Below are 17,615 nucleotides of genomic sequence, written 5' to 3' on the forward strand. Positions count from 1 at the left end.
ATGTGGAGCTGCCACCTCCACTCTGATCTGAACTCATTATTGGACTCGCTTCCACCCCATCCTGCTCAGCTAGATTTACAATACGACATAAAATATGTTGGTAATATCCACACTTGTGAATTTCAGAGTTTTTACGTGTCCTTAAAAAGCCCCCAACTGAAGGGTTGGTGGTTCAATCCCTGACCATGGCAGCCTACATGTCGAAGTATCCTTGAGCAAGATACTGAACCCCAAATTGCTCCCAATGCTGTGTTCATCGGTGTGTGAATGAATTCCCAATGGTGGCAGGTGGCACCGTTTAGGGTAGCCTCTGCCACCAGTATGAATGTGTGTGTGAAAGGGTGAATGAGCGCAGTCTGTAGTGTAAAGCGCTTTGAGTGGTCGCAAAAGTGACTAGAAAAGCGCTATATCAGTGCAGGTCCATTTACCATTTACCATTTGTATGAGACTGGGGAACCCGCTTTTCCCAAAAAGGGTCCTATGTTCCCCGGTCTGTTACTTTTTCCACCATTACTGACAAATTTCATTGCAAATAGGCCTACGTAGGCCTACGGGCTGTTTGACGCCCATATGCAAATAACCTAACCCTAACCCTAAAAGGAAAAAGCTAAGCCTCGATGCAAGACAATATGATTAGGGGTGGGACTATACAAACATGAGTAATGCTAGATTTAAAAAGCCAAAAATGAACTGCAAAGTAACCAGAAAGTAGCTGCTGTGCAAATTTAAGTGTGACGGTAGGCCTGCTGGCCATGCTGAGAGTCTACTGTAAAGATTGATAGATTGCGGGGAACATAGGACCCTTTATCAGAAAAAGGGTCCTATGTTCCCTGGTATGTATTGCTACAGGGGAACATAGGACACTTTTGGGGAAAAATGGAGAACATAGGACCTTTTTTCTGAAAAAAAGGGGTTTTGTTTTCAAATTCAGTTAGTTTTAATTCGTTGTGAGTTTGCTAGTTTTAATTAGTTTTTATTTTTTTGAAAATGCTTAGTTTTAGTTTAGTTTTTATTAGTTTTAGTTTTTTGTAATGGGGTATTTGTTGGGTGCCAGATTCAAAAAAGTCACAATAAATATTTCCTTTATTTCTTTTGTCTGATCCATCTCAGCCCCAATAAGTTTATTAAGTCATAAAACCAGATAGATGAAATAGATTTCATATCAACCAAAAAGGTTTACGTATGAAAAAAGTTGACAAAGACGAAAACAAAGGACATTTTCACTATAATTTGTTAGTTTTGTAACCACAAAATACAGTTTCAGTTAGTTATCGTTTTTTTTTCCTAAACTCTCATTTTTATTTTTATTTCAGTTAACGAGAATGTTTTTTCAATTCTAGTTTTTGTTTTTTCGTTAGTTTTCGTTAACTATAATAACCTTTCTCCACAGTCCAGATATGGTCTGCTCCCCATACCGGAAACAAGATGGAAGTGTAACGCTGAACTTGATGCTTCCAACGGGCCACAAACCAACGGGTGTTGTCACGGTGACTAAGCCATTATTTATATACAGTCTATGTACAAGACCAGTGAACAGCGGAATACGACTGAGGCTAAAACACATGGGGGAAATTTACAGAGCAAGCTGGAGCGCGGAACAAAGTTTAGACAAAGCAAGAAAATAGCAGCTGCCTCATTTTCTATTCTCTCTATATCCCTGCTACCTACCAGCCCTCCTCTCCTCCCTCTATCCCCTATTTCTATCTCATGCGTCTTTTAATTACACCAGTGTTTGCACTGTGGGAACGCCTGCCACTTATTTCCCGACTTGTTGTTCTCTTTCCTCAGTGTGAGGATATGCTGAGATGGGTGGTGCATGTGTGCAGGTGTTGTGCATCGCTCCTCGCTTCTTTGTAAAGCGCACAAAACAAGGACACGCTGTGAGCCGATATGAAATTATGCAGAGAGGTAGATTAGAAGAAGCGAGCGCTAACTTTTCTCCCTCTGGCTCCCTCCCTCCATCCAGCTCCTCCTCATCCTCTTTTTCGTGTCATATGCAAATAGACTTTGCGGAGAAGAGCCCATCGCAGTGTGTGTCCTTCACGTACAACATCATCAGAGTGTATTGACTCTGAATAAGAGGCTCGTCTCTCCTTCGTTCAGCTCCTTAATAAGCCTTTTCACTTCAGCATATTTGTCAGAGTGGAGCTCAAAAAGAGAGCATGATGTAAAGACGTAGAGAGGTCGGCGTGGGGTTTTTCATATGCAAATAGCAGTGTGTGGAAACATTTTTGTTTTTGCAAGTAATATGTGATCTGAAGGACTGAGCTGTCTTGTCCTAAAGATCATTTTTGGGAATGTTTTGCCTGTTTTTGACAGTGCAGAGGCAGAGACTAGAAATAGGGGCAGAGAAAAGGGAATGAAACAGAGCAACAGTCCCAAGGCTGGAATCAAAACCTGCAATGTTGCAGTAAACTGGTATGCACCGTAACACCTTGGCTACCAATATGCTCCATTTTTTATAATATTTACTCTATTCCCAAGCTATTTTTTCTTTTTTCTTTTCACTTCTTTTTACCATCACTTCTTTTTACCATCTGAACCCTACAACAAGCTGGCAAAATGTCAGTCAGTAAAAGCAACCAAATAGAAGCTTTTGCATTAACTACACCCTGGAGAAAAAATGTAATTCTGCGCTCGTCGGTGCAACTGGGAAGCCATGAATGACTTGGCTGAGACCAACAGTCACATGACATCAAACCAGTTGTTGCATAGCATGTGAAGCCCCTTACTTATTAGCGCCTTCCATAGTGCTGTCCCGCAAATGTCCCGCTATATTGCCGGAAAGATCTGTGCTGGCTTTTCACCTTAGGGCGTTCATAATGATCCCATGAAGTCGTGATATTCGTGCCCTTTCATAGTGCAGTCTGGTGTCGCAGAACGAGGTGGGCAGGTAGTGGGAAGAAATGATAGTGACGTGCGACAGAGCAGCAGCAGTGATGCGCAGTAGCACAGTGCTAACAGGCTATAGCGCTATTTCTACAACTTCCCGACACGATATCCTGTCGCATGGAGCCTAAACATTCCTTAGATCTCCTAGTTTCATATGATACCAGCATCTCCAGTATATTCCTAAAAGTGAGCCCGTTACATAGCCTGGCTAACGCCAGACTATATCAAAAATGAGATATAGTCTGGAGACCACCTATTCATTTCTCCGTAGAGGAGGTGTGGTTTACGATCCTCCAGAGCTGTTTATTGGGCGCTACGAATGTCTATCAAAAGCGTCTGTATGTAGCTCTTAGCCAATTGTATCAGTTATACCAGATGACGTATGTAGAGCGACAGAAATTCGATGAGGAAGCAACGAGGAAGAAGACGACTGATGTTTACATAGCCAGACTAGCCCATCTCTACTTTGAGACTAAAATACTAAATTCTGCTTCTGCAACGTTTTTCTGCAGCATGTTCTGACTCTAGCCGCTCACAGTCTACCAGCAGTGTTAGTGTGTGTGTGTGTGTGTGTGTGTGTGTGTGAGAGAGAGAGAGCGTGTTGCTTGCTGCTTTGCTTCTCCAGTTCTTATTTATTTATTTTTACGCCTTATTCCCCCTCATGTCATTCAGCCACACACATCCACTGATTTTATGGTCAATAGACGAGCTGCTGGGGGTCTCTGGGGGCTCCGCTGTCCCCCGGCTCGTAGCGAGATCACCAGCGTTACAGCAGTGAGCGGTAGTGGGGCTAGTTGGTAGATTAGGCTTTGGCCAAATCCTGTCAGAAGCAAGGCTAAAACAAGAGTGTAAAGCCAAACGTTGTTCTTCTTTTAAAATCAATTGGTTCTAAACTATCTAGAACACTGTCTACAGCTAGAACCAAAGAGAGCTTGGCATCTGCTGCAGCCATGTTGGATCTGTAAGCAAACTACAAGCGTCCCTCTGTCCAATAGTATGCGCCATCATCTTGCCGTCCCTCCCCGTTCTGTGATTGGACACCATAAACAGGGCTAAGAATCGGCCATGGACACCAGACAGTTCGAAATAAAATCGAGCGTGCAACGCAGTATGGCTATACCCAGGCTACCCGTTACAGCAAAAACGGGGAAAATACTAATGGCCCGCCAGAGCGCTAAATATCAATACTTGGCGGCCATGAATCAATATAATATTTCCACATAAAATATCACAATATTATGCTGTTTCGATTTTTTCCCCCACCTCTATTGGTTCCAAAAGTAAAACTCTTGATATGCAGATTTTTTAAATCATCAGTGGGGTAAATAAACTGTCGGCACCTGAAGCTGATCAAAAATTGGGCGGTCACTGTTTAGCTCCATAGATGTGCCCTTATATTCTATGACCATTCTGTAGCCTAATTCGCAGACATTTCAAAATTGTGTATTATAGAATTTTTACCACCTTTTTGTTCACCACCAGTCTGATTCACCAGCGTATACATCTCAGGTAACTAACAGATCCAACTTAAATAAAATAAAAAAAATAGATTGGGCTTGTGAAGCAATTGTACAGTAGCTCCACAATTGTTTTTCTCTCCAAATGAATGTTACTTGACTACTTAACAGAAACACGGCTTTATTGGAACCCAAGCAGTAATTCCACTCTATGTTGGCCCAACTGAATTACCTCTTAACAGGGTTTTAAGTACCTGCAGTTCACTATTACCAAGCCATATAGTAAACCCACAGCAGCACACTAATGGCTTAATATGCTATAGCCTTTAATGCTGTGCTCCTCCATTGGATTGAAAGTTAATAAGTATCTTAAAAAATGATTTTACAGTATTGCTTCCATTTAACTCATCTGCCTCAGCTGAGTGGAGAGCCAAGCAACCAGCTTATTCCTCTTTCTTTTTCTCTTTCTTTTCCCTTCCTCTCCTGTTTGGTGTTCACTCACTCTTCCAGTCTTCACACTGTCTTCCTATAATCCCACTTCTCTCTGGCATTTTGCATTTTTCTCAAACTCACGACTTCATTCCTGAGAGAAATGGTTGCCCTTTGCTCTCGAGAATATTTCCCCGCAAACTCGAAATTTGTCCAATTTCCGCTTGTAATTGCTGCATATTTTCTAATCTGACTTTAAAACCTTCCCTACTCGACATTAATACGGCCTCAGCCTGGGTGCCCTCTGGGGATTAAATAAGAGGATTCAACAGCAGTTAGAATCAGGTAATCTTTTCAAGTGCTCAGTTTGTCACAGTTGCACCAGATCTAATTAGAAAGCCTCTTGTTTGACAGCAAGTGCGCTCTTTAATGTCACATTAACATTTCACTTGTGAGTGATCAGCATGCTGGTTTTGAACTGCAATCAGTGCGAACTAAAGCACATTGTGAAGTATGTTGGAGTATGTTCTGTGAAGTATAGGCTTATTATTTTGCTGCCATTCCTGTTGCCATGCAGTCTGCTGCTGCTGTTCCTATAGCATTTCAATAGAGCCTCCTCCCACTCACTTGTAGGCTCCGAGTCGATGTTCACCTATAGGTGGGGGGAGTTATTACCATCACTCCCTACTCCCTGCTGTGCTGAACTTGATATTTCTTTGTGGGGAGGTCAGAGCCTAGACGCCAAGCATCAATGCTGTTCATATTCTACATTCACATAAAAATCTATTCCAGATGAGTTGGCTGAGTGAACTGCAGTAAGGACGGTAGATCGAGCCAGGAAGGAGTCTGTGAGCGTTGATGGATGTTTAAAGGAACAGTTTGGGTAATGATTTTGAAATTTACATCAGCTAAAAATGTATGAAGAATGTACAAAGAGTCCACGTCCTTCAAATGAAGCAAAACTATATTTGATAGCAGAAAATGGAGTCCATGGGGATTGCACATTAGAACATCACACTGCAAGAAAGCCAACTTTTTTGGCCTAAAACAGTGATTTAAGGTGGTAAAACTTAAAAAAAATTATTGACATTTAGGGCAATGATGTAAGTTAGCACAACAAAGGAAGCCAGTTGTCTGCTCAAAAACAAGTTGGTGAGTTGATGTTACTTATATCTTTAAGTTGGGGTTCAAAACAAGGGGCAATAGTTCTGCTAACTGCTAACTTTCTTTGTTGTGAAATGCGAGAAATCTGTGAAATTCGGTCATTAGCGAAAGCTAGCAGCTAACTGATGCTAGCGGCTAACTGATGCTAGCGCCGCTGCTTGTTACAGCTACAAGAGCAGCCATTAGCGTATCAACGCTAACTCAAAATTGTGGTCGCAACATTAGCTGACATTTCATAGCAGCGTTACAATCGTGCCAATTCAGAACATTGCAGAAGTTAGCATTAGGAAGGATTAAAAGTTATTACAATGTAAAATTATAAGTTAGTACAACTTACAGTTGAGTTGACAAAAATCTGAATTCAGAGTTGAGCAAACTCAAAAACAAAACTTAAAATATTTAGTTTAATTGTCCAACTTAAAATTTTATCGAAGTTTGTTGCCTTGAAAATTTGAGTTCAACCAACTTTTCTTTTTTTGCAGTGCAAGCTGCACATCTTGCTATCTTTGGACAACAAGTTATCCAACCTACAAGACAGAATAAGTCGTGTGTCAGTACCTCCCATTTCGACACATGTATGTATCACAGCTCACGTTTCAAGGCTCGCGGTACAGCCGCGCATTTTAAAAATAGCACACACATCATTATACATAAACGTATGTATAACCATGTTTGGCGGTTGTAAAAAAGGTTGAAGTTTCTGTGGATTTATGTTATAAAACCACTGATCTACATTTAAGGCAAACAACTTCCTGGTAAGGCGTTATAACAAAAACAGTTTAAACAGTAAATAAATGTACGTAAATGCCGGAAGCGAAGTAGTTAAAAGGGTACATGACTACCGCAAGTTACTTTAAAAAAATGTAAGTTACGTTTACAAACCCGTAAGTTACAGGGGGCTGTGGCTCAGTTAGGAGAGTTGGTTGGCCCCCAACCTAAACGGTCCCACCTGCCACCATTGGGAATTCATTCACACACCGATGAACACAGCACATCGAGAGCAATTTGGGGTTCAGTATCTTGCTCAAGGATACTTCGACATGTAGGCTGCGATGGTCAGGGATCGAACCACCAACCCTTCGGTTGGGGGCCAACCAACTCTCCCAACTGAGCCACAGCCGCCCCTGTCCTAAACCTAGGTCAGTGGTTTTACAACATAAATCCACAGAAACTGCAGACTTTTTACAACCGCAGACCATACGTGTGCGCTATTTTTAGAATGTGCCTTTGTACCGCGAGCCGTGATATGTAGATATGTGCCAACCTGGTCTCACAGGAATCCGTGAAATAGCCACAGATTTGCCTAACTTAAAATCTGTGAAACTGACATGGATTTCGCTACAATGCAAGTTAATGACAGTCAAATCCCGTGGCTATTCCATGGATATTTTTTCCTATTGATTTGTGTCCAAGTCACGTGACTTTCAAGGTTCCGGCGGTCAGAACAAAAAACACGGTGGACATTTCTCTCATTTTTAGTGAAAAAAATCAATATTTTGACTTAGTTTCTGCATAAAAATGGATTTGGATTAATCCGTGAAATACACACAAACATAATGTGAAACACTTACAAGTTCAGACCTAGTTCACTGACAAATGTTGAATTTAAAGAAGAAAGCAATAGTTTGAAGGCAGAGAGTGCAAGAAGTCTCTGCAAAATATGTCACTTTCATGTCAAAGGTGAAACTTCTAAAAGCAGAAAGAAGACAGGAAAGATCAGTTGTGTTTAGTGGGTAAATTTGGCAGGAAGAAAATGAATATTTGATTTTTGTGCTCTTCCTGAGAACTGTGATAAATATTCAGGAGAGCTCCCCTTCACGAGATGAAACACCAAGCATGCGGCTGTGAGCCAAGTCAAGCATGTTGCCACACACATGCAAATGGCACACACGTGAACATACAGTGAGGCTAAAACAGAGCACACACACACACACACACACACAAAGACACATTCTTCATGTCCCTCTACCCGCACACACAAATTTGGAGATGTAAATATAAATACAGTATCCAAATTGTTGATTTCCGCCTTATTTCCGCTCAAATAAACATAACTGCGTACACTGACAAGAACACACATATGAACACAAACCAAAATAGATGCTTACACACACACACACACACACACACACACACACACACACCACAAAGTGGTACATGTCAGAGCTAAGACAAAGCTTATTATGGGGTTAGTTATAATATTTCCCACAAAGGATATCCAACTATTTACCTCATTCCACCCCACTAACTTTTAATAGTTCTCCCTTCCGCCTTTCGTCATCTAACTTCGTCACTTTCTCATCAACTCCCTGTAGCTAGCTAGATTTAAGATTCAAATATCATTTATTCATGTTAATTCATTTATTCATTCTATGACACATGGTTGAACAGCAAAATGGAAGTTGTAGTCCCACAAGAAAACAAGACAAAACTTATTTTTTTATGTTGGGGTACGGAGGATAAGGATGAGTTAAGGATAAAAGAAGCTGCTGTGTGATACATGGAGTGTCTTGCCAGAGTCTTGCCTGTGTCTTCTGCTAGACCATTTTTTGGCCCCCCTCTCAGTTTAGTTATCTTTTGATTGCTGAAGTTGTTTGCAGCTTTGAATTAACTTTGTTTTTGGACACTCTGATTCATGCTTTTGGGTTCAGTGCTTTCTCTGTTATGATAAAAAAAGACTTTTTACCTAACTTGTGTTTTTTTAAGTTACTTAAGTGAACCTCTTAGCTACTTCACTTCCGGCATTTACGTACATTATTTACTGTTTAAACTGTCTTTTATAACGCCTCACCAAGAAGTTTCTTTCCCTAAACTTAGATCAGTGCTTTTGTAGCCTTAATTTCCCAAAACTGCAGCCTTTTTCACATTCAGTTCTCACAATTAAAATTCAGTTCGCAAAGTTCAATCTTAATTTTCTGCCACGAACATCCGGTTAGTTGAGGCAGAGCAATCGAGCACAGATATACAGCACCTCCAGTTTCTTTTGTAACATTTGTTGCCACTCGCCACGAAACATAGAAAGAAGTTAGACTGGCTTGACCATGGATTGGTCAAAGAGGCGCTATGGCAACCGGGTGGCAACAAATGTTACAAAAGAAAACGGAGGTGCTGATTGGCTGAAGAGGCGCTCTGTATCTGTGCTCGATTGCTCTGCCTCAACTACCCGGGTGTTCGTCACAGAAAATTGAATTTGAATTTTGCGAACTAAATTTGAATTGTGAGAACTGAATGTTCAGTTCCAAACTAACAAATTAAATTTCAAATTACAATGTCGATTCAGTTTTTCAATGCAATCATTCAAATTGAACAATACAAAATTCAAATTATGTGATTCCAATTCAGTTTTTTGATGCAATTATTCAAGTTAAGCAATTCAAATATAAATAATTCAGTTTCTAATTCAGCTCATACACTCCTTACTTTATGGTCATAAGGTTGTTTTAATTGCTGTCTCCTCATTATCCAGTTGTAACACCCCCTTACTGAACAAATTACACAATCTGATATCGTAGCTTTGTATGGCTCACTAGCTTTCCCTCTCAGTTGAATTCAATACAATGGCTTCACCCTTGATATCATGAAAAACAAGGTGAATTGATTTGTTTAAGTGTTGTATGAAAGGACTTTATTTTATGATTGCTATCAACAGTTCAACATGATCTCACAGAAATCCGTAAAATAGCCACGGATTTCGCTTAACTCAAAATCCGTGGAATAGCCACGGAATCGTTCAAATTTCCGTGAAACTGACACGGATTTCGCTACAATGCAAGTTAATGACAGTCATATTTTTCTGGCGAGATCTTCACCACAAAGTGATTATGTACATTTCACTGAGTGAAGATTTAGAAAATAAAACATATATTTCTCGCTAGAAATGTGATCAAAATCCATTTTTATGCAGAAACTAAGTCAAAATATTGATTTTTCACTAAAAATAAGAGAACTGTCCGCCATGTTTTTTGTTCTGACTGCTGGGACCTTGAAAGTCACGTGACTTGGAACAAACCAATAGCCACGGGATATGACTGTCATTAACTTGCATTGTAGCGAAATCCGTGTCAGTTTCACGGAAATTTGAGCGATTCCGTGGCTATTCCACGGATTTTAAGTTAAGCGAAATCCGTGGCTATTTCACGGATTTCTGTGAGACCAGGTTGCAACAGTTTGAGAAGTGGCAGTCTGTTTCCTCAGTGTGTTTGTTTGTCTATAAATTCCAGTGTCCCTGGGAGAGCCACTTACCGCAGTGGCCTCAGGGTCCTCAGCAGCCTCAGCACTCGCAGCATGCCCAGGATCTTGGTGCCAGAAGTAGAGATGAGAGACACCAGGATGTCGATAACGGAGATCATCACCAACATCCCATCCAGGATGTTCCAGCTGCTCCTCAGGTAGGCCTTATCCCCGAAACACCAGCCCAAAGCTACAATCTGGACACAAACAAGACAGAAAGGACGGGACATGATTTATCCTGCACATGATTTCATGGCTCTGATTCTGTTACTGTCAGCAGATAACACAAAGGATAAACTGCTGCGGTATCAATATGGTCGAGGTATATTTAAAACTAAATATAAATAAGTGGCATAAAATATATACAAATGTTTTGATTCCATTCTGAATCAATACTTTTGTTCCTATACACAACGCTTATTGATTTTGCAGGGCAATTGTTTCTTGGAACTTGGCATGAAAGCTGCAAGCCTCATTTCTAATTCTATATGGTCCGCTCATCGTTTATTCTGCCCATAAAGCAATTTGCATTCCAGAAAATAACAGAGGCTGGTTGACTTTTTTTATGTGGCTGAAACTTATTAAATCAGGCCATGACAGCTATTTTTGCTTCATGCATTTCTTAACACCTATTGTAACTGAAGAGGTGAGAGAGCAAGAAATGGGGGAGATGGAAACAAGATAATTTACATTAGCTGATGCTAATGAATGCATAACAGTATACTGAGCAAACTTTATGAGGAAAGACAGGTCTCTGTGACAGTCCAGATAGCTTCTACTGATGCTTCACTATGCTCAATTCAGCAATGGAACAAAGTGCATTTAACTGTTATACCTAAAAAATTTGAGGTGATTATATTGTGCGTCAATGTGACAGTTTCCCCTGCCACTGGTGACACACCACACCAGCACCCCACACCACCATCCATTTACCAATTGACTATTGTAATCCTCTACTTTCTGGTCTACCAAACAAAAAATGAGATCGATTACAGTTATTACAAAATTCAGCTGCTCGTCTGTTGACAAAGATCAGAAAGAGCTCATATTACACTTATTTGAAGAATCAATTTAAAGATTCTTTTACTGGTTTATAAATCTCTTAATGGTCTTAGTCCAGCCTATTTATCTGGTTTACTCTTATCCCATGAACCCTCGAGGACCGCCAGGTCTTCTGGGAGTGGCCTCTTAATAAAACCAAAAGTTAGAACAAAAACCTACAGTGAGGCGTCGTTTTCTCACTGTGGTACACGTTTGTGGAACAGCCTCCTGAAGACCTGAGAGCATCAGAGACTGTTCATATTTTTAAGAGCAAACTACCTTGAGTATTTAATTGAATCCATTAAAGATGATTTGGTCCAGTGGGAGGGGCGTAGTCTTTAAATGGTGGGAGAGCTGCACCACTGGGCAGTTAGAGAAGGGCTGTGGTGCTGTGCAGACATAATGAAGTTGATGATCAGATAGTTGTAAATATCTTTTTCCTGCTGCATTTCTGTTTATTTTGATTTGTTTCAAAAAGACAAAGAAATAAAACTATTTCATTTTTTGCACCAACTCGACTTTGTCTCGTTACCTGCCATCGGCTTTTTTAAACACATGGTTAATGTTGTGATCAGGAATCATTTGCTTAGGTTTACGCACCAAAATGACTTGGTTAAGTTGGAAAAACATCACAAATTGGGGTTAAAATAACTTCTTCTGTATATAAAATAGTTTACCTATGTAACTACTTGACTTAGGGCGTTTTCACACCTGAAAGTCTGAACCAAGGTCCGTGTTCTGTTACATTGTATACATTTGGTCCTGTTGGTTTTGGTTTCACACTGCAAAAGGAAAAACGGACTTTACAAGACAATTCTACTGGACACGTCATCTCCCTGTGTACTTCTGCGGCTCATTTTGTTTTGGTTACGCTGCGTTGTTTTACCTATGGTGATACTTTTGCTGGTCTTTTGCTACCAGCAGCACCAGCTTAATGAGCAATACGTGAGAGTGCTTGGTATTCGCAAGATGAGCCTCTTCATCGTGTGAAAACTTTATCGCCGTCGACAGGAGAGGAGGAGAAAACGGCTCGCAATCCTGCCAATTATGGCAAAGTAAAAAAAACTTCCTCTCATTGATACGAAGGTCCGAACTATAAAAAAGTTGTTTTCACACTGCAAAAGATTCCGACCTTGGTTCGTTTGGTCCGGACCGAGACCACCTCTTGGTGGTCCGCGGCACCTTTCCCACCTGGAATTTAGGTTCGGATCAAACTGAAAAGTCCTAAAGTCCGGACCAAACGACACAGGCACATTAACCCAGGTGATCCATGGTTGAACCAATAGTCAATGTTATTTTAAGGGCGCTTTCACACCTATAAGAGTCCTCGTGTAAACGGGGCCTGTTTGGTCCGGACTTTAGGACTTTTCAGTTTGATCCGAACCTAAATTCCAGGTGGGAAAGGTGCTGCAGGCCACGGTCCGCACCAAAGTTTGGTCCAACCGAAAGAGGTGGTCTCTGTCTGGACCAAACGAACCAAGGTCCGAACAAACCAAGGTCCAAACCTTTTGCAGTGTGAAAACAACTTTTTTTTATAGTTCGGACCTTCGTATCAATGACAGGAAGTTTTTTTTACAGCGTAACCAAAACAAAATGAGCCGCGGAAGTACACAGGGAGATGACGTGTCCAGTAGAATTGTCTCGTAAAGTCCGTTATTCCTTTTGCAGTGTGAAACCAAAACCAACAGGACCAAATGTATACAATGTAACAGAACACAGACCTTGGTTCAGACTTTAAGGTGTGAAAACGCCCTTAGTTAACGTTCTGAACTTCACTCACAAAGTAACTTATAATAACAATTTTGATCTCACAGGGGACACAAACGCCGGTCTCTTGGGTGAAAGTTCTAGAGTATGCTACGTAGTTACGTAGGGGATGCTGAACGTGACATAGTTAATGAATGGTAACTTGTAGCTGTGTGCTTTTGTGTACAGGCCCTACATTAGTGAGCCCACCAATTGCACTGGGACCAAAAATAGAGACAGAGGCTTTGAATGAATGACACCCATGAACTTTCGTCCCCTCTGCCTCCGCTCACTCCTGCCCACGTCTGCATGGACCTCCATTCAAAGCCGGTCCATTTGAATACTGGCGAGACAATCCTCCGCTTAGCATTATGAAACAGCCCTGAGTGTGTGTGTGTGTTCACTGGCTGTTGGAGTCTCAATCTCTGTTTCTCTTCCTCCCTTTTAACTCTCTTTCATTTGTATTTTGGGGGCTTACAGTGCACGCGGGTATCAGCTAGACTGTATTTTCTCTGCGGCTTTGTGTCTAACCGGTTTTTGGAGTCTGGTAAGGGTTTCTCCATCTTATGCAAAATTTGTACATTGTGAGTGAACACAGATGTTTCATCTTGTTCCTTTCAAAGCTAGAGACAAACTGCCAAATATTTTGTGGCAAAAAAAGTGACAACTAAGTGAGTAAGAACAGAAGTCAGTGATGACCTCATGGAAGAATGCAAAGAAAATGTGTACCTTTTAGAATGATATCCATATGTAGTAATGGGCCATAGTACTAGAACCCAACTAGTATGGGATTTATGAGACTGATACTGATTTAAGGCCTGATTTTAAATCACACTTCCATTGTTGGCAGGATGGATGAGGTTAGGCAATGACTTCAGGAGTCCTTCAGTAGATTACATGATTCACTACTAATATTTGTAAGAAATGTTTCCATATCCAGAACTCCATATGTTCTATACAAAAAGCTACATTTTAGCTCAGACAATCAGAGCTACACGACTAGACATGCAGCCAGCGGAAAGTTCTCACTACCAATAATAAAGATAAACTTCAGTAAAAGAACAGCAATGACTGCTTGGAACCTACTTCCCAAACATTTTGAACAAACCAGTAGCACAAAAGACTTTTAATTATTATTGAAAAAACATCCCTAAATGGATACATATGCTTATTATTATATAAATGACTCCATTAAAGATATAGAATAATATGGTTCAGTAAAGAATACTAACTACTACGTAACAGCTATATAGTATTAAATTATATATAACATCTAGCTTTAATGGATATTAAATGTACAGATGAAATATCATCTCCTAAATGTATATATATGGAAATTATTGCTATTCATTTACTATTAAAAATATAGAATAATATGTTAGTAAGGTATATTAACTGCTACGTAATGAATAAAGCTATAGTGTATTAAATGTATAAAATGTAAAGAATGTCTGAAAGATTTTGAAGCTTTGCTATCCTTTATATTCTTGGTTTTATTTTTGGTTTTCTTTTCTTTTGTTTCTTTTTTCTTCACTATTCCCATTGTTAACTCTTTCAGTTTGTTTTAATTTAAGTTGTATGTATGTACTGTTTATTATATGACGGACCTCAGGTAGAATAGCTGCAGTTGTGCTGCAGATAATAAGGATCCAAATAAAACAATAAACAATAAACCTCCTTGTCAATCTTTAAGAAAATACTGAAGACCTTCACTCTTGATCTACACTGACCACTGACCTGTCCTAATGGACTCAAACTTTGTTTGTGTTGTATTACTCTCATTTGTATGTCGCTATGGATAAAAGCGTCTGATGAATGACATTGTAGAGTTGTAGTTAAGGTTAGGATAGCTCACTGTACAGGAGATAGGTCCTGAACAAGGTCTTGCCAAAAAAAGGATTGGAATCCACAATAATAAAGATTTAAGTTCGGGAAAAATTCACTGATTATCAATATGCAATATTGAATTTTATTTGACTCTGCAAAAGGTATTCAAAAGGTTGCTTTGTTTTAGGGCTGCAACTAATGATAATTTTCATTATCGATTAATCTGTCGATTATTTAAACGATTAATCGATTAGTGGTTTGGTCAACAAAATGTTGAAAAGTTTCCCAAACCACAAGATGACGTCCTCAAATCTCTTGTTTTGTCCACAAACCAAAGAGATATTCAGTTTATTGTCATAAAGCAACAAAGAAACCAGAAATATTCACATTGTAGAAGCTGAAATCAGAGAATTTTGACTTTTGTCTTTAAAAAAAAGCCCAAACCAATTATTCGATTATCAAAATAGTTGACGATTAATTTAAAAATCGATTATTGTTCGATTAATCGAATAATTGTTGCAGCTCTACTTTATTTAACAAACTACTTTTAAGAACTTTAGACATTATTATACATTTTATATAATGTTAAAAAAACAATCTACAGTACTGTATGTTCAATATTAGTCAATTGCTGACCATTTTGATAAATACAAATTTAAAAATAGTAATATGAAACCACCCCAACTATTGTTTTCTCCATTATATGCTCTGTAAGAAAACATTTTCCGATCACCTCATATCACACATATCAGCCAATCGATATGTGATGGGATGCCATCGCCCCATGATTTAATGGCTAAATTGACTAAAATCTCTCACAAAATATGAATTGGTATTTACAAAGTAAACCAATGAAACTCTTACAAAAATAGTTTACAAACTAATGTGTGGAAATCTGGAGTGTCTCACCTTTATAGTCATCTCAGCAACAAAGATGGCTGTGAAGATGTAGTTTGACAACTTGAGGAAGAACCGCTCCTGCAGGAAGAAAAGAAGAGACCTGGTTGAGTGGCGGTACATGCTAATGATTTTAAATTCACATTTTTGTTCTGAACATGTTTTTCTACCGAGTTTGTTCTTTGTCTGCTTCTAAATTGATCTGAATTATGTATGAGGGAGCTATTTTCCCTGCACACTATCTGAAAACATGTTTGTGCAAACATCTCTGTTGCACTCGCTAATGATGGCTGGCAGGCAATTACAAAGTTTACTATTTATTAGCACTGCAGGAAAATTCACACGAGGCATCTAATCTATTGGCCTAAAATCTTTAATGGAAAAAATGTGACAATGTCACTTTCAGTTTTGCGTAGTACAAATAAACTTGTTATGATAATTCCCCCCAAAAATAATTGCATTGGGATTAAGTGGCCTTTTATCACCTGTGGATCACTTGTTGTGTCTAGTGCTTTAGGCTGAATTTGACAAGTGCAAGTACATTCAAATTTCTTTTCATCAGAAATAAAAAGTCAGTTCAGGAAACAAGCACCATTATTTTGTTTTGGGAGCGTGCATGCAACAAAATACCATCAGGATTGAGCTATTAGATCTCCATCTATGCGCACATTACTGACTCCATTCCTCCCTGGAACCTGGTCTCACAGGGATCCGTGAAATAGCCACGGATTCGCTTAACTCAAAATCCTTGGATTAGCCCCGGAATAACTCAAATTTCCGTGAAATTGACACGGATTTCGCTACAATGCAAGTTAATGGGAAGTCATATCCCGTGGCTATTCCATGGATATTTTTTCCTATTGGTTTGTTCCAAGTCACGTGACTTTTAAGGTTCCCAGCGGTCAGAACAAAAAACATGGCGGACAGTTCTCTCATTTTAAGTGAAAAAATCAATATTTTGACTTAGTTTCTGCATAAAAACGGATTTTGATCACATTTCTAGCGAGAAAAATATATGTTTTATTTTCTAAATATTCACTCACTGAATGTACATAATCACTTTGTATGTTGGAATAGCCACAGGATATGACTTCCCATTAACTTGCATTGTAGCGAAATCCGTGTCAGTTTCACGGAAATTTGAGTGATTCCGTGGCGAGGGACTCCATCTCTGTAAAATGCTTCAAAAGATGTCTGAAAGCTCATTTAACTGTTGTTTTGAAATTCTAGTTCACACACAAATATACTTTTTTAACATGTTCATTTTTGTTTTTAATTGTTTTTGTTATTGTCATTATAACTTGTTGATGTTATACATTTGTTTTTTTCTATTATCAGTTTATTACTTTCTAATGAAATTTTAGGTGGAGGCTTTAAATAAATAAGCCCATCTGGGTTTTCTGCCTCTCCCTGCACTTTACATTATATGTTATCTTTGTCATTTTATGTAATTCTAACTGTGCAAATAAAATAAAATAAAAAATAAATAAATATTCCACAGATTTTGAGTTGAGCAAATCCGTGGCTATTTCACGGATTCCTGTGAGACCAGGTTGCTCCCTGTTGCCTGCGGCTGCATGGCTCAGTGGCGTGTGTGCATGTAGGGGAGGATGGGATCCTATTTACTGAGCTAAACAAGGACTGAGGAGAAAAAACAAGCAAGCTAGAAAGAATAAGATCCCTTCACTGACTGCTTATTTACCCTACTTCCACTGACTGTCTGTGTACTGGATGTGTGTGTGTAATGCGTGTGAGTGAGTGTAGGTGGCTGCCTTTCCCACGGCCTCAGACTACCATCACCCATGCTCCGAGGAACACAAAATCACACACACATAAACACAGAGATGGCAGTCCCGCAGCGTTTTTGTGAAGTCTCTGGGAATGTCAGGCATGACATCACTGGGAATGCTGGTGTTGAAAGGGTTTATGAAT

General features: G+C 39.5%; 1 protein-coding gene across 4 annotated transcripts in view; it reads right to left on the reverse strand.

Annotated features, from left to right (window-relative positions):
* The window catches only part of cacna1g (calcium channel, voltage-dependent, T type, alpha 1G subunit), a 405,931-nt gene that overhangs the window by 79,991 nt on the left and 308,325 nt on the right, over positions 1–17,615 (reverse strand). For all 4 annotated transcript variants that reach the window (XR_009389430.1, XM_059324455.1, XM_059324456.1 and 1 more), the window contains exons 22-23: positions 15,696–15,764; positions 10,185–10,369 (exon numbers count right to left, since the gene is read on the reverse strand). Coding sequence is in view for 3 of the 4 variants with exons in the window: in XM_059324455.1 (XP_059180438.1) it covers positions 10,185–10,369; positions 15,696–15,764 (254 nt within the window). In the remaining variant the exon portion in view is untranslated. The remainder of the gene's footprint in view (positions 1–10,184; positions 10,370–15,695; positions 15,765–17,615) is intronic.

This window comes from Centropristis striata, chromosome 21 (assembly GCF_030273125.1).
Source record: "Centropristis striata isolate RG_2023a ecotype Rhode Island chromosome 21, C.striata_1.0, whole genome shotgun sequence".
Lineage (NCBI taxonomy): Eukaryota > Metazoa > Chordata > Actinopteri > Perciformes > Serranidae > Centropristis > Centropristis striata.